The sequence below is a fragment of the Teleopsis dalmanni genome, chromosome 1, assembly GCF_002237135.1.
Source record: "Teleopsis dalmanni isolate 2A chromosome 1, ASM223713v2, whole genome shotgun sequence".
NCBI classification, from domain to species: Eukaryota; Metazoa; Arthropoda; class Insecta; order Diptera; family Diopsidae; genus Teleopsis; species Teleopsis dalmanni.
In genome coordinates, this window is record NC_051846.1 from 152,789,057 (window position 1) to 152,813,892 (window position 24,836).

The 24,836-nt window shown below is 28.7% G+C and overlaps 1 protein-coding gene across 1 annotated transcript in view; it reads left to right on the plus strand.

Moving 5' to 3' along the window:
* Positions 1–8,457: 8,457 nt before the first annotated feature.
* The window catches only part of LOC119666471, a 40,040-nt gene continuing 23,661 nt past the window's right edge, over positions 8,458–24,836 (plus strand). The window contains exons 1-7 of the mRNA XM_038075747.1: positions 8,458–8,523; positions 8,674–8,850; positions 8,924–9,476; positions 9,535–9,776; positions 9,853–10,024; positions 10,082–10,494; positions 10,561–10,659. Coding sequence (XP_037931675.1) covers positions 8,458–8,523; positions 8,674–8,850; positions 8,924–9,476; positions 9,535–9,776; positions 9,853–10,024; positions 10,082–10,494; positions 10,561–10,659 — 1,722 coding nt within the window. The remainder of the gene's footprint in view (positions 8,524–8,673; positions 8,851–8,923; positions 9,477–9,534; positions 9,777–9,852; positions 10,025–10,081; positions 10,495–10,560; positions 10,660–24,836) is intronic.

Consider the following 24,836-nt stretch of genomic DNA (forward strand, 5'->3'; position numbering starts at 1 on the left):
TCTGCACTAATACAAACACGAGAGTGGATGCACAATCTAAGACTTTATCATTATTTATCAAAGAGATAGGACTTAGTAATTTACACTAAGTTCAAAGGGAGAACTCTAAGTTCACTATGTAATATTTTCTCTTTCAAATATTGATTTACAGAGATTCATTATACATTTATTTATAAATAAATAAAATTCGTGGGCCAACAATAATTGTGGGATCCATGGAATATAACTGCTGCAAAGATATGTATGCGAATTACATTTCCTATCACAAAAGACAATCTAAAATATGCCTTGAAAGAAGTTTTGGTAGTTAATAATGGATATTCCATTAATTATTCCAATAATTGAATAATGTAAGCTGTCTCTGTGAATAGATTAATTAAAACTAATTTTGTTTCCTGTTTAAATTGTATTGAATTATTCGTAAACTACTGGTACTAAAAGTTAAAAGGAACATCTACTTCAAAACCTTTAATAAGTGCAATATATTCCAATTAGTTGCACCAAATATAAGCGCTGCAAAAGTAGTTGCCACAATTTTAAAATTCATATTTCTTAATTATGTAGATTTGTGTGTGGATGTGTGTGTGAGTCGCCTTCGTTCGAGATACAAATTTCCACAGGTGTCTGCCATTTTCGTTTATATTTTACATTTTCATTTTCATTTTCGCTATTGTTTTCTATTATTTATACTTTTTTATTTTATTATCAACCACATTTTTACTCAATTAAAAAAATTAAGTTAATGTACACTTCAGTGTTGCCATTTCCACTTGCTGAGCCGAGCGGAGCTGAGCTGAAATGTTCAACTTTTTACACTTTTACACAGCGGTCAAAAAGTTTGCCGGAAGCGAACTTCTTTGTCGCCATTTCGTACGCCTGATTATTTAGTGCGCTGTATTATTATTTTCTATATACATTTTTTATGAAAAGAAAATTCCATAAATTAATTAATTAAATGCAAATAAAAATTGTGGAATGAAAGGGGTAACAATATCAAAAGAAATATACGTACTCAGTACTCAGCGCTGGGCTGTAGATAAAACAGCGGAAAATGGCTTGGAAGCGACAAAAGACATGAAGACAGTTGAACATTGAAAAGACATTAAAGTTTTGAACTTATTCCGAACAGTTCAAAATGGTCGAAAAGATGAATAAAATCGTAATAAATAAAAGTAAATATGACAACGGTTGAAATGAAGTTAATAATTTTTAATTATTTCAATTTCAAGGAAATATATGTGATTATATTTCATTTATAAGGACATTTGGAAAGAAAGATTTCTGATATGTTTTAAGTTTCTTTCGGAAAGGATAAAAATAGTAATTGTGATTTTTTGAAAACTATTAATTGAATCTTTAATATTAATAGGGAGTATAGACATACTTTTTTGGAAGGTATGACCTTAACTTTTACCGATTTCTCCTCTATCGTTTCTATTTCTATTCGTAAACAGCTATTTACATCTATCTATTTACTTATCTATTTGTTAACATCTCTGTCCTTTGAGATTTTTTTGGAATTTGGAAAATAAAAAAGATGTTGGATGCATATTTAGTAATAGGATGGTTGTAACATTAAAACGATGTAATGATTTGCCAGGAACTGTTAGAGTACCCAGAACTTAACAAAATAATTTTTGCTATCACTCGTTTTTTGTTTAAAATATTGGTAATTATTCTTTCGCTTTCGAAAGGGAATTCTTTTATAAGCAAGCGCAATTTCTTTAATTTTTTTTTAACAAATTTAAATTAAAACTACTAGACGTGTTAGTACCTCGACATCGTCATTTTCAATATCTTTTCTATCTTCGTTGTTGTATTATAGTATCGGTTTCTTAAGAAAAGAGCTTAGAAGAATATTTAGTTCAGTAGATAAAAACGAAATTGGAGATGATAATACCATGACGAGTTAAGAAACTTGTATAAGATAAAGATTCAGGGAATTATTAACCCCTATGAAATATATTGCTTACTACGAGTTATTCAAATCGTAGTAGTGGTAGAAATAATTTTAAAATAATTAAATTAGTTCGAAAATGATGCAGCAGACAGGAATGTGAGAAAATATGGAGGAAGGTACAGCCAAAGATGAGCTTGCCAAATGGGGTGCTTCAGGAAACCACTGGAAACACCTAAATAATCTGGGCATATCATTGACATCATGCAAATTGGCACTGAGTTCTTCTTGTGCCGAACTATTTGGTAAAGGATAAGAAGCGATATGCAGGCATTTGTTTGCAATTTGACCACGCACCCATAAAAAAAATCAAACTATCTTATCGAGATGTCCCGTTGAGATATCTGACAACAATTAGTGTTGCTAAGGCCCAAAATAAAAATAGTGACCCTCGTATAGAGATATAACCATATATATAGAGTGATGTCCAACCATAAAATTGGTATTTGTTTTTTTATGTACGTATACATTTACGAACGTTTAAAACTCAAAATATTAGTGAACATTTTTGGTATTAGAAATGTATAAGTATGTTGGTTGTTAAAATAAATAGCAAAGGCAGTTTGTTGAAAACATTAGTGATATTAGTGACTGCACGTTTTTTAGGTACAGAGTCTTTTGATACCTTTTATTTTGTGATATTGAAAGTTGACACCCCCACCAATATGTTTCTTTTCATTTCTTGGTCAAAGAAATCATCTTCAAGGTTGAATCCCTTATCTTTTGCCAGTTTCGGAAATATTACTTACTTACTTACTTAGTTGGCCATTACAGACGTGATTCGTCCTTGAACGCGTCGAGTAGCGCAGCCCGATCAGTGGCTTGTTGTTGCCAGTTGGTAGTAACAAGCGCCCCCGACAGTCGGAAATATTACTGATAATAGTAACTGAATGTTAGTTACAGTGTCTTTTAATCTTGAATTTCCTAATATTAAAAATGGATATATGATTTTTTCCATTTCCCCGGCTGAGCAATCTTTTAGGCTAAAGCACATTGGTGCGATATGCTTTACATATATATACTTAAAACATGATATATATGTATGTTTAAATTTTAGAATGTTATTTATGTAAATTATATATTGGTTAAGAATTTTTTCAACATTTCATTTTATCCATTATGCTTTTCTTTATTTTTATTTTAACTTCTTCAAATAAATACGAAATGGTCAGCGGAATTATAATCAGCATTAAAAGGCAAAAGCAAAGTAGAGAAAAAAGTGGATGCATGTGAGGGAACAGAATTCGGTAGCAGCAGGAGTAGCTTTGTAAACCAAAGATATTGCAATGACGATGTGACAGGAAACAAAAGTTCAGTAGCGGAAAAAATGGGCGAAAAATGTAGGAAATATATTTAATACGAAAAAGTGGTCTCCAATTCCATTTTTTTCAAACAATTTTTTTCTGTCATTACTCCTTTTTTGCAAGTCGCTTGTTTGGTACTGGAATGGATCGTATTACGTACAAGCTGCTACCGGGATGCATTTATGTTTTAGCATCGCGTTTTTCATCGCTATTGCGATGTAAGTATGTGCTTTCATTAAAAAAAAAGTTCTTTTTATTATTTTAATAAAAATTGGTGAATATATAAAAAACACTAATTTCATAAAAAATGTAAAAACAAAATAAATACTTGCACATATGTAAGTTGAATGAGGCAAATATGCAGTTTGAATGTACATTGTATGTGCGGTAAAAAAAATAATCTTTCTCTGCTCTTGTGGGTGGCGGTCGTCGTCTACAAATGACGGTTTCCGTTTTTGAGCATATTAAGCGTGAAGGATAATAATTTTTTCCAGTTAGGAACAAATTAAAAAAAAATTATATGCAAATGCACAATACGAGAAGTATTATTATTACTTATGTTAAATACTTGGAAATAAAAATAATATAAATTACATGCAAGATAAAAGGGATATAATTTAGTGCGCTGTTTTACAATATTTATTATAATTATGAACTGAAAGAACATTGAATTTGATAGAAAGAATAAATTCGCGATAAAGAACAAGTAATTAATGTTTTCAGAACTAGAAAGCTTCACTAATATTTTATTAAATCATAATATATATTAAATATTGATGTTGCTCAGTCGAAGGCTAATTTATTCAGAAGTAAATTTTGTTAACGAACAGTGATATTAATAAAAAAACTTTTTCGTGCAGTTAGTTAGCACTTTTTATTACTTACTTTTCATTTTTTGGTGCTCTAAGTTAGGTTAAGTTATACCGGCGATCTAAAGGGCATTCACTTAAGCCTATTGGCCCATTTTGCTACCGTATAACGGAAAAACTCGGGACTAAAAACCATCTGGAGCTCTTGGCCCTTCTTATTGCTCCCTTCTTATTCTTCTTGTTGCGTGCGGTATAATTGAAGAAGATATTTAATCTTCTAGAATGGTTACTTAATCTACAATGACCTGTAAGTAAATCCGTCACAAGAGTGATAACATTACGGGGCCTCTCAATGAGAGCGTTGAATTTCGTTTTGATGGAGGTGGCCAATTGCATACAGATGGCTACCCCTTCTGGTTTGCTTGTTTGCTTTATAATTCCCGGAAATATCCCTCTGACCGGGGATCTAGACAAGAGAAATATTGAGCTGCGTCCACATTTAGTTTAGAGATGTGTAGCAGTCAATAACCGCCCTATATGTAAATTCGACAGAAGTCAAGAACTTTAAAACAGCTTGACTGTTTGATAGTATGTGTATATTTCTGTCAAACATATTATCCACTTTCAAACAAACTATAGATTCCCTAATGGCGATTACTGAAAATTATTGAAAAACACATTTAAAAAATGCTTCAAGTTAATATTGTTATTAACTCAAATTGAGTACTGATTTTATGAGTGACTGAAATAAATACTTTTACTTTATAATTAAAAGGAAAAGCAAAGTGTTCATATTGCTGCTTAGTTTATTTTAATGAGTTTAAAGAAGAGCGTTCACATTATTATAAATGAATTTATGCATTTAAAAAATCTTTTATATGTCAAAAAAGCTATTGAAGAGCTTTCTTTTGTTTATGCATCCATTGCAAAATGTTGTTATATCAGAAAATAAAAAAATATTGATAGAAAGAAAAGTGATTATATTAAAGTGGAAAAGTGGTTATATTTCCAAATTTCTTTGGAAATTATTTATTTTCATTTTTTTAATTGATCAATTATACATATTTCGTTAATAACAAAAAATTTTACTAAATAGTTAGTTTTTCTTTAGTATGCCATTATTACTCGCTTACTTTTAGTTTTATATATTAAATTTCATAAACAGGTTTTTTTAAAAAGTAGTGAACTACAACAACAAAAATTCATTTTAATTCTATATTAATTAATTGAATTTTTGGCTGACCATACAGATGTTTCGAGTATTGCCAAATACCCATCATCAGTGGTCTTGGAAATAATTTTTGGATTTAATTATTCGTAAATAATTTTTTTTGAGACTGTAAGTACTAGAAACCGAACTCGTGCCCTTTCAAATTTGAAGCTCAGAGTCAGCGCACCTTAAACCATCTGATCAAATTTGGATCATTTCCTTTTTAGAAAATATACATATTTTTTATGGTTGCATTTCACATTTTTCGTCTTAATTTAGTTAATTTATTTATAATGAAGTAATTTACACGAAAACTTCTTGTATGATGAATAAAATTTAGCGGTCTTAATGAAGGCAATGTGAACGTGTTTTTATTTCACTAGTGATGTTTTTAAAGATTTTTATGTAGTAAAACGAATCATTATATATATATTTAATTGTAGTACAATAATCAATTTATAATAATATATATATGAAAATAGAATCACAGGGTAAGAAAGAATATATGATGAAAATAAAATACGTAGGCGGGCGTATTTTTTGCAAAAATTTTTAAAAATCATTTACTATATAAAAAATTTATGAATATGTACTAAGAAGCAACTAATGCAGTTACTTGAGTAGTTTTACAACTAAAAAAAATATACATTATATTACATTCCCTGATAATTTGTGACAGCACAAAAAATATTATGTTCCATTTATTTCCTTTTAACTAATTTTAGGAGAACTGCAAAAAAGAAGAGAAAAATAACTAATATTCACATAATTTTTAAACTTTTTTTAAACGGAACCCAAACTTAAATATACGTATTACATACAAACATATATACATGGTACTTCTGTATTTATTATCCCAATGCTCAGCGATTTAGTTACATTTTATATCCGGCGGATGGACATTGGTGTCCATTTCTATAATTTTCCAGTGGTAAGATGGAAAAAAATGTATTTACATGCGTTTTCCCTTTTTACCCATTTTTTCCGTTTTTGATTTGCCTTTTTTAAATAATTTATTTTATGCTATTTTACTTTCTTTTTGGTAATAAATTTTTATAATTTGCTAAAAGTGTGCATGTGGTTGGTCATTTACGTACGCGTTTATAAATATGCAAAGGCGTATATATGCACTTAAGGGTGCACGATATACATCTTATGATGCATATGTGTAATTCTGGACCAAATTTGTACTTGTAAGCTCTCTAGTGAAACACATATAATGAATATTATTTAAGCTTGATTATTACAATTTTTTTAATGCATATTCCGAATTTTTTTACGCGCCTAGTGTCGCTTTTTTAGATATGGAGTGGATTTTTAATATTTTGTTTTTTTTTTTGAAATATAATTTCTCTCAAGTTGCTTTTATGAATTTTTTTAATTTATGAGCACTTTGTGGAAATGTGCAACGAATAATAATTTTTTTTTTTTGGTGAGAATTTTATGTGACATGAAATGAAGTATTTTAAAAGTTCAGAACATAAAATTAATTCATTTAACAGTGAGATTTTAATTATAACTTTTTCATAAGCCAATAGCTTGAGTGGTGTTGGGGAACAAAGAATTCTCAATTACACGTTTTAACAAAAAACACATTCTTACTAATGATGGAGACGCAAGTTATTTGAGAAAATAAGAACAAAGGAAGATAAAACATATAAATATACACACCAGTGCATTTTTGAAAACGATTGGTGCTATTTAAGACTGGTGGTATGATTAGACCGTATTTGTCTAAATCAATGGTTTCCAACCGGTGGTCCGCGAGATGGGTAAAAATTGTGTTTTAACGGATACATAGTTTGTAGTTTGTCCACCTCAATTACTTATTATGAATAAGCACAAGAAATTTGCAAGTAATTATATATCTATTTTATAGCCTATATGTATAATGTACCTATGTACTTCCACAATTCATTATACATTAAACCAGAGATACATAAAATATATAATAATCATACAGTTCATTATTCTTGAACTTTGTGGTCCTTATTAAAACCAAAATTAACATAGTGGTCCTAGGTCATAAAAAGGTTGAGAATTACTGGTCTAAATGTATAGATAATAGTTTACTTTTACATTTGTAGATGATCATGTAGGGAACAACACCACAAGCCATCAGTACAGCTATCTCATGTCATTTCTGACAAATATAAGTACGCAGTGGTCAAAGACTTTGTTTATCTGGGAAACAACGCAAACTCTATAAATGACGTCATCATAGAGATTCAATAAAGTATTACTTTTACTAATAGAGTCACTTTGGACTAGGTAGGTACAAAGAATAAGAATCTTTTCTCGAAAAACACTCTGCAAGTTTCTTATCATGCTTGTCCAGCTGTACGGAGCAAAGGCTAGGAGAATATTCCAAAATAAACAGAAAGAATTAGCAGCAGAGAAGCTAAGACGAAAGAAAAATTGAATTACATGGAACGATGAGCTGTATGACCAGCACCACGATATTGACACAGTTAAAGGTATAAAAACTTCGTGATGACTTCGTTGGTTTGGTAATTTGTTTTGAATGAATGGTAATGCTTTGCCTGCAAAAAAGTTTAATTCGATCGATACCTGATGGTGGACAAGCCATTGACCATTTCAGCTCTAGAAGTAAACCGTCTGTGCGCCATTCAAAAGTTACAGTCTCAAATATTTGAATGTTATGGAAAATTGGAACTGTAAAAAAATATTTCTAACAAGTTTTCAGAATTACAAATATTTGACCCATTTACTCAAATTAATTTCGCTTTCTTTCTCGTTAAAATTTCATACCTTACTTAAAAATGCTCTATATTAATTTTTATATTATCAATCAAATCAATAATGCTTCACATTGTTTAGTTAGCCTGATCTTATGAAAATCTCAAGAAAATATATTCGGATCTTTATTTTTTAAATTCAATATTCTATGATTTTTCGGAGCAACATATTATCAAATAACAGTCTATTTTTTGTTGTTACGATTTTGTACTAATTTATAAGCTTAAAACACACGAAAAGTAATACTATGGTAACCCTGTTTGTTTATAAAAATAAACAATCATTTTTGTTTAGATATAACCAGAAATGGAAAAAAATAGTAAAAAGTAAACTTTTTCCATATAAACAACAAAAACATAATTAAATTATTAAAAATAATTGATATATTTTTTTTATAAAATATAATATATTTTTAATATGAATACCAGAAGTAGAACGGGGTTAGTTCCAACACCACAGAAGTCTCATACTACTGCCACAAAGGTAATAAAAATAATATTTGAAATTATATGCAAACTAATAATTAATTTTTTATTTTATTTATACAAAATTATTAATTTATGTATATTCAAATATGTTAATTAATTCTTTTATTAAATGAAATTAAAATTATCTCAAATATGACATGTACAGCAAAAACACATTTCATCGGAACGTTTACCAAAGCAATTTGAGGCACAGCCAATGCCACTGTCATTGCGGCCTTTCGGTGGTCTTTTCAATCCATTTGCGAAAGGTTGTTCAGTTCTATGCAATCATCCCGCACCCACGGAAGTAAAACACATTATAAGTCAATTAAAAACCTCAATTGTAAGTAAAGCAACGTTAAAAATTAATTTATCAAAACGCAAGTGTGACACCGACATACTATACTATACTTTAGGGAACAGATGGCAAAAGTGCTAAAGATAAACGCGATAATGTGCAGCTGCATGAAACAGATAATATTCCAGAAGATTTATTTCGACGCTACACGGACACCGATTCACGCCCACTGACACCTACACCAACCGTGACTAGCATACATACACGTAATAGTGGCGGTTCTTTCCTAAATAATCGTCGCTGTATCACACCTGAGTTGGGAAAAAATGAAATTATTAAGAGAAAAAAAATTATTTTGGATTTACGAAGATCGCACTCACAAGAAACACTTTATTGGAAACCCTCTTCAGATATGTCACAAAGTGCGCTAGATGTTGAACAGAAAGATAAGAAACCCAAAAGCGCTGACGCTTTGGAAGGAAAAAAACCAAAACGACAAAAATCTGAAGAGCATAGGCCTAAATCCTCATTAGATGTGGTAGGTAAGCAAGAAGGAGAGAAAGATGAGGATAAGAAAATACCAAAGACATGTATTAATGATCGAGATTTTACTGATATTGAGGAAGACGTAAGACGTGGCAAGAAGCGCAAGAAACTTAAACCAACAACAGGTATATTATAAACGTATGAATAAGGTATTTATATATTTCATGTAAATACTTTCATAAGCGACAACGACGTTTCACTTGAGTGAAGATCCAGAAACACAAATAGCTACTTTAGGGCCAGATTCCTTAAATCCTAGTACAAGACCAAGTCTTATACCAAATTCAGTTAGTCTTATGCCAGACAAGGAAAAACGAGAAAGTGATCCGCTTCTATTAAAAGGAAGTTTTCTTACTGATGATGCTTTTCAGGCTATTAAAATTGACTTGGATATAGATGTGATTGAAAATACTTTTGGAAGATATGTAAGTTTTGCTCCTAACTGTATATCATTTATTGTGACTATTCTATTAACTAATGGAAATTAAAACTTAATCTTAGCTTAATCGTGCTTTAAGAGAAGCTATCAAGTACATACCACCTAAACCGAAGCCAGCTAACACAATTGAGGAGGAAGTTGAAAAATTAACTTTTGCTGAGAAAAAAATGCCACGTAAATTTTCAAAATCAGCAACACGGTTCGAAGTACCATTTAATCTGAGATCTTTAGAAAGTAAATAAATAGTTTATAGTAAGAATAAGGTTTTAATGTTATTAAAACTATTTTTAGAAATGACAGTGCTTGATTATTTAAGTAAATTTGTTTGGGTCTCACAACAGCGTAAAAGACTTTATAAGAGAGTCTTTCTTAAATATTACAATGCACCAGAAGATAGTGAAACGGGTTCTAAGATCGATGAGCAGAGTACCACTTCAACAAAGGAAGAAGAAGAGATTATACAATTACCACGTCCTGAGTATGTGGAACGTACAATGTCAATGTCAGTGTTGCCACAGGCTTTGGAAGATGTTTTAGAGTTTCATGGCACAGAAATAAATATAAAAAATATGTTGCGATTATTGGATTATGAGAACGAAGATATAAAATTACGTGATATAGATTTTCGTACTTGGTGTGGTATAGTTTCATTTGCTGAGCGTTTGGCATTGGATGATCCAACGGGTACGGATTCATGTGATGAAGTATGTTTAGATTTATATATGATATTACTTAAATCATTGAAATTAATTATTGTTTTAATTTTTTAGTTGGAGAAAGTTGATTTTAGCAGTATGGAGGAACGTTTAAGATTCTTCAAAGTGCCGCCAAATTTACAAGAGGTTTTTGATATAATAAGAAAAACACATAATATAAATTATTAAAGTAGCAATTTTTAATTTTAATTTAGATATGTAAAGTTAAGAAATATATTTTATATATAAAATTTTTTTATTTAAATTTATTTTTCAACCTGTTTATTAAAATGTTCTTTTTTTATATACTTTTATTCTGGCAAAAGGTCCCTTCTTATTAAATAATAGAACAAAGAGGAGGACGTTTATGCATTTTTAATAATAGTAACTTATAATCGTAATCCTGATGATGACTCTTAAGGTAAACTCCAGAGTTTAATAAAGAATATTAAAGTTTTATTATTTAACAAGAAGGGAGCTATAGCCTAAATACAAATATATAAAAAAACCATTTTATATATATTTTATAGTTGTTAGTACATTAAGACTTTTTTTAATTAAATATATTTGTGTAAAAATAAAGTATAATAGATATTTTTCAATTTTTTAAATGAAAACCTTATAAAGAGGTTTTTTCGAACAGTAGTGAACTACAACTACAAAAATTTATTTTTTTATATTATTTTAATTAATTGAAATTTTGGCTGACCATACAGCTGTTTCGAGTATTGCCAAATACCCATCATCAGTGGTCTTGGAAATAATTCTTGTAATTAATTATTCGTAAATAATTATTTTTCAGACTGCAAGTACCAGGAATCGAACTAGGGTCCTGCCACATGTGAAGCTCAGAATTAGCGCACCTTAACCAACTGATCCAAAGCTTGACTTTTTTATGTTCGCATATATTTCTGGAGTTTTGCTACTTTTGCTATGAAAGTTTTTACAATTTTACTTGCTCTATTTATATTAGAACGAAATCATAAACCAGCTGTAGAATAATTGAATTAATTAATTAATTATATATTTATTTTTAATTGCTAAATTTCAATCGTCAGTCAAAAATTCCATTAATATATATTTAAAAAAAAATAAATAAATAAATTTTTTGTTGTTGTAGTTCACTGCTGTTCGAAAAAACTTCTTCATTGACATATAATAAGTTTCTATTAAAATATAAAAGCCACTTTCGTCTGGAAAATTTTACGTTAAATTACAACTTATATTCACAAGAAAACCTTATAGCTTTAACATAATCTATAATTAAGAGAAAGAAAATGAAAACAATTTCAATTACTTCTCTTAATTTACTATAGTTTTAATTTAACTTTAATAACTATAATCAGTCAAGTGTATAAATTATAATGAAATTTTGTTATAGAAATTTATCCGAACAAAAATAAAAAAAAATGTGCAAAAATCATTAGAAATTGTATTCAGGTTTGGCTAAACCAATTCCAAATTTGAGCTAATCATATACAATTCAATTCGTTTTACAATTTCAACTAATTTCCATTTCAATTAACTTTTAAAATGTAATTTAAATTATTATGAAAATGGGAGAAGTGAATGGACTTTACATAGCACGCAAGGTTGGCTGAAGGCTTTGAGACTACCGTACAACCGACCAACTGAAAATATGTTAACAGACTTAGCCTTCACTGCATCACTGTTGATTCAGTGGCTAAAGAGCAGGAATCCAATGCCGCAGAGTGTAACTGACAAAGGCATAAACGCATCATACACTTGGCTGACTTTTGTTGTAACTGTGAAATTTTCGAGTGCTTCATCAAATGCTCGAAGCGCAACAGTCGAAATATAGTCATCAAGTCAACTTCGAGTTATAGTTTTACCTCATAATCAGTTTAGCTAAAGATTGTTCTGGCTTTTGCTGAACATGAGTAGAAATTATTTTGTTTGAATTGAACGCACGGTGAGATTACGTTTGGTTCTATCTGTGCTCTTGAACGGGCAATACGAGTAGTAAGGTAGCTAAATGGTTCGTTTATCAGCAATCAAAATTTAACTTATATCAATTAGGTAAAAGTAAAATAACGTATATTTATAATATGTACTTCTAAATTAAATTTAAAATAAGGTAAAACGCTTAGTTGAGGTAATATTAGTCATTTAATTTTGTAAAATTTTGGTGTTTTCCATTATATTTTTAAAATAAATATGTTAAATTTGTAAGAATATTACAAATTTATTTATATGCAGTATAAATATAATATATAATAATAACATAATATATAATAATAATATAACACATAATGATAATATAGTATATATAATATTAATATAATGTTTGTAATATAATATTAATATTCAACATTTTTTAAATATTAAATATTATTTATACATTGCAGTATAATTTTATTTCTCAAATTATACAGTAATTATTTATATATTGAATAAATTTTTATACTTAATTTATTTATATATTCTAATTATGCACAAACTTTTTTATAAATTAGTTTTTTTTATAATTACGAATAAATATTTTCACTCATTCAGTCACCAATGTTATGACGGCTGGTAATATATATAATAATATATAATACTTCTGCAAAGCAACTTCCTGAAATTTTATAACTTCCTGAAATAAATTTATGGTTTCTGGGTCCCGACTGTAATCATAGGATTCTTGTCTCGGTCGAATTTTCGGTAACTAAGTTGCAGATAAACTTACCAGGAAAGGAAGAGCTTTGCTGTTTGTAAGCCCGGAACCATTCTTAGGCTTGTTAGGAGGTAATTTCTTCTCACACATTCGGAAAGAAGAGGAAGAACAAAGAAATCTTTACTGGGATTATTTACCAGGATTAATGCAATTGAAATCGCTTATACGGACTATCAATCCAAAACGATTTAGGGATTGTAAAATATTAAGGGTGTTAACTTGAATGTCCTTCGTTGTCACCTCGGAATGGTGTATGGTTATTTAGAGCCGGCGTCTACTCAGCTCAGCTCAAAAGCTTTTCAGGATTTTTGTGACCTTTTAAGGCATACCCTCCGACGTCTGGTTGCATTTCAGTTACCTCTTATGACAGGCATGCCTAACCGCAGGAATAATAAACCCAATTCCACAGTGGGGTTTAAGGATATAACTAAGTAAAACTAATTTGAAAATTGTAAAAAAAGTTCCAACAGGGCACTATTGATTGAACTATCACCTAACAAAACTGGGAACATATTCTAATAAGACTTGTAACAATAAGGAATAAGGAAAGAGAATGAGGCCTCAAAACGCGTTTGAAAGTTTGTCCGGAACTGATGCATAAACGAAAGCAATACCTTGGTGGGCAAATCATGCTACATGAAGAAATAAGACTGTAATGTAGGTTCATAATACAATTTATGGAGGAAATTGGGCTTAAAAAAAATTGTAATTACATGAAGTGGGTATATTAGAGCTCTGGATCGCTGTTGTAAATTCTCCCAATATAATAATAATCATATCGAATTTATTCGTTACTATTTACTATTTATCTATTTTTGCACTTACAGGAGTCTTACTATTTCTTTTACTTGTAGTAGTTGAGTTATATTTATCTTGAGTAATAACATATATTGGTGTCTATATTAGTATATTTAATAAATGTTTCAATAAATTTCAACTATTTATTATAAAAAATAAATGAAATACAAAGAAAATGCCTCAAACTTAATTTATTCACATTAAAATGCACATTATAAAATTACGAAATTTATGAATCCTTTGTGTCGGGATATCGTATAGTCCTTTGTAGTAATTTGCTTATATTCATACCCGCGAAAAAAAGTTTATTTAAGCGTAAAAAGAGTAACGCCGCGGCGCACAGGTGAAATTTTTCGTGCAATAAATTTCGAAAAATAAAAATCCACGAAATAAACGGATACGATGCCAACGTCGGCAACGAAGACATACAGAGCCAGGACGACAAATTTTCCGAAAGCACATAATTTTTGAGGTAAGTTTTTGAGTTGGCAGTACTTCCTCGAGCGCTTGGATGAAGTTTTCAAGGATTTATGTTAAACTCACTGTAACTGTTACATTGGGGGAACATCGAGCGTACACAATGTTGTTGGAAAGCTAAAGCCATTTGTGTTTAATTGCGTGTAGGGCAACTAATGAGTGGAGTTATTTCTATGAACAGCACTGTACAGTACTGTTTATAATATTTGCAAAATATTACAAAATAAAATTTAACTATAGTATTTTTATTTTTTTCTTTTTTCAAAAATAATTTTTTTCACTATGACTCGATAAAAGTTTTTTGTTGAAATTTTTATTTTGTCTTTTTTTTTTGTTTTTTGGAAAAGTTTTATGCCAAACGTGCCAGCATAGAGCAATATAATTGTTATTTATATGCAATATGCCTAAACGGCGAAGGGGTTTCGACAAAGAAGTTGGTAATACTGCGTATCCAAGCAATAAATTCAGTTAAAGCACTTAAATTTGCAAAGACAATATTTATGAGTTTTTATTATACAAATATGGCCTGATTACTTTCCTGTGAGCATCTATTTAATTACGCCTCTTCAAGGATACGTTTTGAGCACGTTCGCTATAATTTTTAAAACTTCAACAAAATTATTTCTTGAGCAGGCAAAAAAGGTGTTAAATGCTTAAATAATGGCGCGTGAAAATAATTTCTACTAATTAATTGATTTTAATTGTATTTAATGAGATCATTTATATTATAGATGCTATGCTCTTTGTTTTTAAAAATGGTTTTGTTAAGAATAATGTGATGACAAACAACAGGGTTGTTTCAGCAGAAAATGTATATTTGGAATGCACAGATTTAATAGAATGTCTATTTGGAAAAATTTAGATTTTAATTACATTTTTTTTAAAGAGGATTTTTCGAACAGTAGTGAACTACAACAACTAAAATTCAGTTTTATAATATTTTAATTAATTGATATTTTGGCTGACCACACAGCTGTTTCGAGTATTGCCAAATACCCATCATTAGTGGTCTTGGAAATAATTCCTGTATTTAATTATTCGTATATAATTATGTTTGAGACTGTAAGTACCAGGAATCGAACTCGGGTCCTGCCAAATGTGAAGCTCAGAATCAGCGCATCTTAACCAATTGACCCAAAGCCGTACTTGACTTTTTATGTTCGCAGTTTTTTTTTAAATAAAAGTATAAGAATTTTTGACTTGAGAGAGATGTCAGTTATAACTATTTCCGTAATATAAACTACTGTTTTAATAGAGAGATTTTTTGAATAGTAGTGAATAGAACAACATAACTATTATATGCGAATAATTATTGAATACAAAAGATAATGCCAAAAATACCACTGATAATGGATTTATATACATAATTATATAAATAATACCGATTACCCATTATTCTTTATATATGGCCATAATAAGATATGGTCAGCCAAAAAATTGAATTTATTAAAAATAATAAAATTTTGTTGTTACAATTCACTACTATTCGTTGAACCTTTCAATTTCTATTTAGGTTAAGAAAATCTAAATTAAATATAACACTATAAATTAAACTCATTTAATAAACTATTAAAGTGTTTTGATACAGAAGTTTTTCGAATAACAGTGAATACAACAACAAAATTATTACTTACTTATTATTTAAATATAAAAATAAATACAAAACGATCACTAAAGATGGGTATTTGGCAATACTCAAAACAGCTGTGAGGTCAGCTAAAAATTCAATTAATTAAAAATAATAAAATTTTGTTGTTGCAATTCACTATTATTCGAAAAACTTCTGAATTTCTATTAAGGTTAAGAAACTCTAAATTAAATATAAAAGAATTCAACAGGCTTTTAATGTGAATGTGACCGATTTTTTGTACTAGAACTTGATCATATATGTATACTAAAGATACTCAAATCTTTAAATGAAGGCCACTTGTTGAATTTCAACTGTTGGGAAGTTTCTAGTCTCAGAAACGAAAAAACATGCTAAACACCTACAAAAATATATTAATAATAAGGAAAAACGTAATTTAAGGCAAATCTTTACAATCCCATTCAATTTATACAAGACACTAATACAATAATTATATAACATCATTCTAATATAATTTCATCCAACATGAAAGATTTAACAAATTAGTTTATACAAGTTTTATGTATAGTATATAAAAGTGTCTTTTTCGGAGTATTATTATTTTCGGTGGAATTTAAACCGAAATATAGACCGAAACAAAAAAAGAAGATAGAAGTGGATAGACCACACGCTCAGAAAAACATTATTCTGAATAACAAAGTAAGCCCTACGTTGAAACCCACAAGGCAGCCACCGGCTTCTAGCCCGAGTTTAAAGACTCAGAGTACTTCTGGAACCAAGTCACGAGAGAAGCAGGCAACAGAATAAGATTGAATAAGATTTCTTTATTGAAATTTAATATAACATATTTCTATCCGCAAGGAAATAGATGTTTGTTCAATTAATGGATACGAAATATTTCGGTAGTCAATAATACTGTTGTTTTTTTTATCGAAAACAGCACAAGAGTTCATTAAATAACACAGCTTTAATAAAATTTAATTTATTTCAAAAACTTACTGAACATACAAAATAAATCTTTAATATATATAAAATTGGAGGATGATTACAATACTGTATTAAAAAAAAAATTAAGTGTATTCTCTTGTCCAGGTTGAAAACCTCTTTCTCCAGTTTTATAAATACAATAAAGTTCTATTAATGTGTTATACATTATTAATTATTTTATTTAACATAAGAGTTATATATCATATTATGTGCATTGTATTGCTCTTAAAGTGATGAATAAAAATTATGTTAAAAGAACCACAGTTAAGTAATTTAAAATAATAACAATTGTACCAAAATCAGTGTAAAATTATATTTCACTATTGCACTATATTGTGTATCACCCACAATTTAGCTCGTTTAGGCTCATTCTCACTATAATTTTCTGCAACATAAGTACAAGCATTTCATTTCGATTGTTTCAAGGAATCCTTTCACATACCGAAGCTTACATATATTAACTTCGTAAAAGGTTTTACAAAAGGTTTGGTAAATTATTGTAATTGCCAGAACCATACCGGAACATAAAAGTCTGCACCAACAACACTTGAAAGGTAACACAAACGTCAGTAGGAGCAAAATAAAAATTATTAAAAAAAAGGAAAAAAAAAACAAAAAACAATCAAGAATAAGTGTGTATATACACTTCACCTACTTTACATACTCCGACACACACAATAATATAATAACAACAAAAACAACAAGAATAATAGGAACAACAGTAAAAATTGAAGCCCCTCAACCTCCATTTTTTGCTTTTCCATACATTTTTCCGACATGTAAGTCACTAATTTGTGCAATTTTTTTTCTCTGCCATTTTATATTTCGTTTCGATTGTGCAGTAAGAAAATTTCTACAACTTCGAGTGTTTAATTCCATTGTCCTTAATAATTTTGCACATAGGTGAACACTCAAAGAACGATTTGTACATGTATGTTAGAAGGATACTGCCTGCAATGGGAATAGTAAGAAAGGTATGGCAGGGTGGTGTCCCCGGTTAAGATTTTTCTATAGAATTTGTTATAAAGTCACATTTTCACATGTCAACAAACATTTTGAATTTATTACTGCAACAAAAACTGCTCCTGCTAACACCCATCACTCCCAATGTCGGGAGCTACAATTTTTCTGTAATGCATTCTGCAACTATTGATTGAATTTTTAGAAGGCTATTGAGATATTAAGTAAGACTAAATCAATTTGATCAATTTGATTCAGTCTAATTGCTGTCTGCAATCATAACTAATCTATCTAATAATAAATATTAACTTAAATTATATATAATGACATAGATTACTATAAGCTTGTGTGGGGTGTTTAGGATAAGACAAATATTTGTTATCTTGTGCTCTCTACACAGTTACTTTCTGACACAATAACTCCGGTTCTATTGTTGTATAAATGTTTTAGAATTTATAAAACAAATTAAAATCGCATAGTGTTGTTTGCTGAATAGATTCTAAGACTGAAAAAAGTAGTTCGAGACAGAAAGCAGCCGAAGTAAGCACTTATATCGCGCCAAGACGAAGTTCAACGATAGCCACCTGAAGTTGTAGGGCGTGGACGAAAGTCACACAGATGCAATTCCTAAATGACTAATCAGAGACTATACCCTGAAGTAATATTAACGTAGTCCCGAGATGGGAGAAGGTCTTATAAATACTGTTAAAATATTGCAAGTCGGGCCCCCCGTTTGCGAGGTGCCGGATTGTGGTCGGTGCATTGGCACAACATCGTCGCACAACAAAAAAAAAAAAACACTTTAAATTAGTAATCCGTCACCTTACATTTATTTGATAACCGTTCTGTAAACTTTGTCTTATATATGAAAATATGAAATATCTTTTAACATTATACATACAATATATAAAATATGTATACATTTTGATATATAAATTTTTTGTGATTTTTTTCTTTCTGTCCTTTTACAGTAACTGCAATAACTGTTTCTTATTATATTTTATTTTATATCATATACTCATATCAGGTACTCAGTAATGTAAGAATGTAATGTTATAAAATTATTTCAAATAATGAAAATAAATAAGGTGCTTGCAAACTGCACTAAAAAAATTATAAGAAAAAGTTGTATATTGATTATATGTTCAAATTATTTGGAATAACAATATTTATTTGTTTTTAACATTTTCTATTCAGTCGTTTTTTAAGTTTATAGAGCCGTTTATACAGAAATTTTTTCAAACTATTAATTCAATTTTTTCAAACTATTATTAACCTTCTTAAAAACAAGATGCGTATATTAAACCTATGGCATTCGTAGTCTGAATTCGAATCCTACCAAGGTCTTGCCTATAAACATGCTTTAAACAATTTTGAAATATGCTCGATAGCTTTGGCATAGGGTACTGACTGAGAAAGTAAAGAGAGAGGGTTTATTTTTTATTTGATATTAAAATACTTAGTTAATTAAATTAAACTTAAATTAGACTTAATTAAACTTGTAAGGTGTGTTCAGGTTTTTTTTGAACTATTTTCTATTAATTTATAACTACATTTTATCATTACGAAGTTTTTCTATTATATTTCATTGAAGCATCATAATAAAAACATCGAAATATACTTTTCAATACAAAGATTTGCAATATCTGATGTTTAGAATTTTTTTTTATAAGATTAATATCATTTATGGATAATATTTAAAGTTACAAGTAAATAAATCTCAATAGATATGGAAAATAAACACATTTCTTTTTTAAATTTTGAATTTTTTAAAAGTCGAATAACTCCACAGTGTATATGTAGATAAATATCCATCTACTCTTAAAATCAGGTAAAAAAATTTAGAGTACTACGAGATTCGTTGTGATTGAACAATCATGTTCACCTTCTTTAATTCAAATAAAATTGACGTATGATACACGTAAGCAGCAGTTGAATTGTTTGCAAAGGACTTGGTACTTGTCGATATTTAAAATAATTGTACTTAAAATACTAAAAATAAAGATGAATGAAAAATTTAAAAAAGAAAAGAAATAATAAGAACGAAAAGAGTTGAAGTGTTTAGTAGAAAAGAAAATAATCACTGAAAACCTGACGGAAACTGAGTACGCAGAATAATTGTTTTTCAAATCCTGAATACGTAAACGAGCAGCGAATGAATGAGCATTTACTACTAATGATCAAAATCTTTTAAGGATTAAACTTACGCAGAATTAAATTTTAATAGAAAAAATTAAATTCTATAGTCATATTATAAAAATATATATAACTATACATACGCAGTTGACAAAGTTCTTTGATAAAATTTCTTACTACTAGCCTGTACATACTAAAAAAACAAAGAAATAAATATGAATAGGAAAAAGGATAGTGACAATATCAGTACCAGTTACCAGTTACTGTTATAATGGACATAATTCTGATTGTATAATCTCTATTGTATATTGTTTATATATTGTATATTTATTACTTACTATTTAGAACTCATTTTATAAACAGATTCCAGTAAAAACAAAAAGTTCCTTACATGTTTTTAAGCGCAGGTAGAAACTTCCGTGGAAGAAGTCAAATAAGCTTCGAAACCAAAATGAAAATTAGATGATAAAAATTGGGTATTTTCTGAACCAGAAGAGATATTGAAATGAAATTTTCTTTAAATATAGTTTTGAGATAGTCTTCGTTTGATATATTTTGACTAAAAATAGGCTTGCCAGAAAAGCCTTCAAATTATGGCATTTTTTTTAGAAACATAGGTATAAATATATACTTATATAATATATATATAGAAAAATATGACTAATTAAATATAACTCATATAATATACGAAATATATATTATATATATATATATATAGAAATATTATATTATATACCATATATTATATAGAAATATATATTATAGATAAATATATAAAAATTGAACACAATAAATCTCATAAATTATAAATTCAGTAAGGCGTTACTACATATCAGTTTAGATATAAAATTATGCTAGTACAGAATAAAAATCTTTTACCGTAAAACCTTTCTGTGGAATATTAACTTAAATTGATTTAACGTGCTCTATTAATCCCACTAAATATATTTTCACATCCGTTGAATATTATAACAAATGCTCATTACATTTTTTTTTTGCTTAAGTACGACATCCAATATGTGTAATCCATGTAGTCTTTCAAAAGTTTTAGAGCCACAGCTATTAGATTTATGTGATAATTCTTTTTGAGTTTTGTATAACAATATAATCTCACTTTTTATATAAGTAACATCTAGATCTTTAGTTAGTAATAAATCTACATTTGTTAGCAATAAACCAAGAGGCCTGCGTAATTTACTCAGCGTTCTTGATTGAAATCATTATAATATTTCTATATCAGAGTTAGTTAGTTGTTGTGTCTTACAAAAGTACTTTGAGATATATTACACTGATACTGATTGGAATAGTATTCCATCCAAAATCCCTGCAATGCAGTTTTCTCGCCTTATATTGAATGTGGTGGACTTTATGATACCAACTCTAATTAACAAAAAATTAAAAAAAATATTTAGTTTGGCTTGCATTTTTCTTTAAAGGAAATTTGTCATTCATAAGACTAAAAAAAAATTTTCTGAGTGTATATATATAAATCTCTTTTGTCCAGACTAGTAATTTTATTTTATATTCATTTGATTTTTTTTTTTGCAGTTAAGAAATAGAGTATGTCTCAGTTTTAATAACACACATTCGGATTTTTGGACAAAAGTTGAAGATTTAACCTATGAATTCATTTTTAATTTTGTAGAGACTCTATTTGGATTACTGTCTGGAGTAGAGCTTTTATACGCGACACGTATAAATTTTTACCTGTTTAGTATTTCAGAACTGTTTAGTATATCTAGCTTTAAATTGACTAAAGCTTATCTAAAACAGTTGTTGCTGCTTAAAGTGGCTACCTAACGTGTTCAGAAATATTTAGATAAAATCTTGTTGAAAAACAAATTTCAAAAAGCAAATGAACTAATAGTTTTCTTTCGAAATCACAATTTATTGTATCATTTAAATTATGTTTTTTATAAAACAAATCTATAACCAATTAGGTTTAACGGTAATCTATTTTGATAACAAAAGAATTATCAAATATTTGCATAATTTTAAATAAAATAAAGACAACAATGAGTTAAGAAACTATGGTAAATTTAATTTAAAGTCAAATATATAAAAAAAAAATATAAATTTTTGGAGAAAAATTTTTTAAATTTTAATTACAATATATTTTACCAAATCTCTAAAATTTTAAAGTTTAAAATTTTATTTAAAAAACATAAAACTTAGAACCAAAACCAAAAACTTTTTTATCATTTAAAAAAAAGTAAATTTATTACATTTATAAGGTTTTTTCCCTGCAAAGATTAATTTATGTAGATCAGCTTTATTTAATATAATTTTTGTTTTCAGAAAACTTATACACCTACTTCATTTTATGTTCACGTTATCTTTAAGAATTTCAAACAAATCAAAGTCAAGTCTATCTCAAACTGACAATGGAGTTCAGACAATTTCATTTTCTAGCAAACAAAATGGCATAAAATTCCAAAGATTTTCAACAAATTAATTCAATTAGAAAAAGTATTAAAATTGTGGTTAATATGCAGGCGAACACCTTAATGCGTGCCCACCCAATCTTTGGTTGCTCCTGTTCGTTGATTACAACAAAAATTGTATCTCAAATATTTTGTGAATAGTAGATATTTTCGGCAAATGAAAGAAAGGCAAAATAAATGTCATTTATGCAAAAGTTGACATAACGACTGCAAAAATGTCAACGCTGCGCATCGCTTGACTGCTCCTTTTTTCACTTTTAAATATTTGGTGCCACTTCTATTCTACTCCCACTACTCACTTCACGCTTCCAGTGTTCTCAACTTAAGCCAAACACACAGCTACGTGTAGTAATAAAATTCTTAATGTCCCATTAAATCCTTCTTTTTCTGGCTTCAGCTTTCTTCAGCTCCTTCAGCATCGAGAAGAAGAGTTGGTTGATGGAATTCAGCCAAAAAATGGATTTTGTTTTATTCTATTTTTTCGAACAAATTTTCCAAAGGCATGTTAATAAATTGCTAAGATTTGTAGTCATCTTTCTTGGTGTGTGTCGGCTCGAGATAAAGAAGTAAAGGTGTTTTGTTCAAAAGGTGCGTCGGGCAGTGAGATGAATCAGAAATTGGAAGATTGAAGGGTTGTTGAAGTTTTGGTTTTGTTGCGAATGGTTTCTATTGTGGCAAAAGTTATTACTGCATTTATTTTATAAAATTATAGGTGACTTTCCTCTAAAAGGATAACCCAATTTGTTTGATTCACGGATGATTTACAATCAACAATATACAATTTTATTATTATCCAATTATTCTGTAGCTTAAAGTCAGCATTTATTCATAAATAAATTATAATTAATTGTTTTATGTCTTTGACGAAGAATGCATTTCGAATAGAAAAGTGGATCATAGTGATTTATATATACAATGGCATTTAATATAATTTTTTGGAAAAATATTTTTGGAAGGGAGAGAGAGAGATAGCTAAACAGTCGCATTTGTGGTTAAAAATAAATTTTATAAAAATTTTTCTACGATTAGCTAAGAATTTGGATTTTATATCTATGAGGAAGAATCTATTTCGAATAGAAGAGTGCATTATAGTGATTTATATATACAAAGGCATTTATTATAGGTAAGTTTTTAGAAAAAATATTTCTTGAAGAGAGAGATAGAGAGATAGACAGTCGCATTTGTGGTTAAAAATAAATTTTATAGAGATTTTTCTACAATTAGCTAAGAAGTTGGATTACATAAGGTCGATGCGTGAAGGTTCTACATACAAAGTTATTTAAAATAACAAATAAAAGGTTTTAAGGTCAGAATGATAAGTTTATATTGCCGCTATGTTAAATAGCAATACTTAGTAAAAGAATAAATATTTCATTACTGACTGAAATAGTATTAATTGAGTGATATTTGAAAGGAAATAAAAGAAATTGTGTTGTATCGTTTTTTTTCTTCTACCTTAATTTTGTTATGATAAAGTAAATTGAAGTGATTATTCAATGGCTCTCTCATGGTGACAGAAACTAACGAAACGAAAGTAAGTGATGGACCAAAAGATCAGTGTCTGAGTAGAGTACAGAAACTGGTATGCTTAATCGATATGGAGACGCTTCTACAGTTAACATCATAATATATAATCGTAGAGTGTGTGACAAAAAAGAAGATACCCGTTTTCCACAAATTCTCTCCCACGTGGAGTATAAGTGTCCAAAAACGTGGTCTTTAATTCTTTTTTTTTTTGTTCCAAACAAAATATGATCAAAAACTAAGCAAGTTTGTATTGAAAACTGTAGTTGTAAAATATTCCATTTAGTGTTTTCCAATATTCCAAAATATTCCATTAATGAACTATTTCGATCATCGTTCTTCTATTTCGATCGTATATCAAAACATCTAGATGTCAACAAAATCTTTCCTCCCGATTTTTAGTTTTTGATTCCTTTCATTAGCTCTCAAGGTATTCGGCATCATAGGTATTTATGCAGTTGCATTTAAAATTCAGTATACCAATAAATAATGACGGATTGTTTTGTGAATTTTCCGAATTTATAATGGTAAAATCTATCACTTAAAATGGATTCAAAATTTCAAAATTTTTGTTTCTAAAAATTATATCAAATAATTTTTCATTTTTTTTATTTCAAAAATATTTTGTTAATAATGTTTTACAAATGTACGCAATTATTTTATAACCATTGTTTTATATTAGCTTATGGTTTTCAACTACTTTGTCACTGTTCTACATTCAGCAGAAGGCGACTATCTACTACAGGTTTTCTGTACC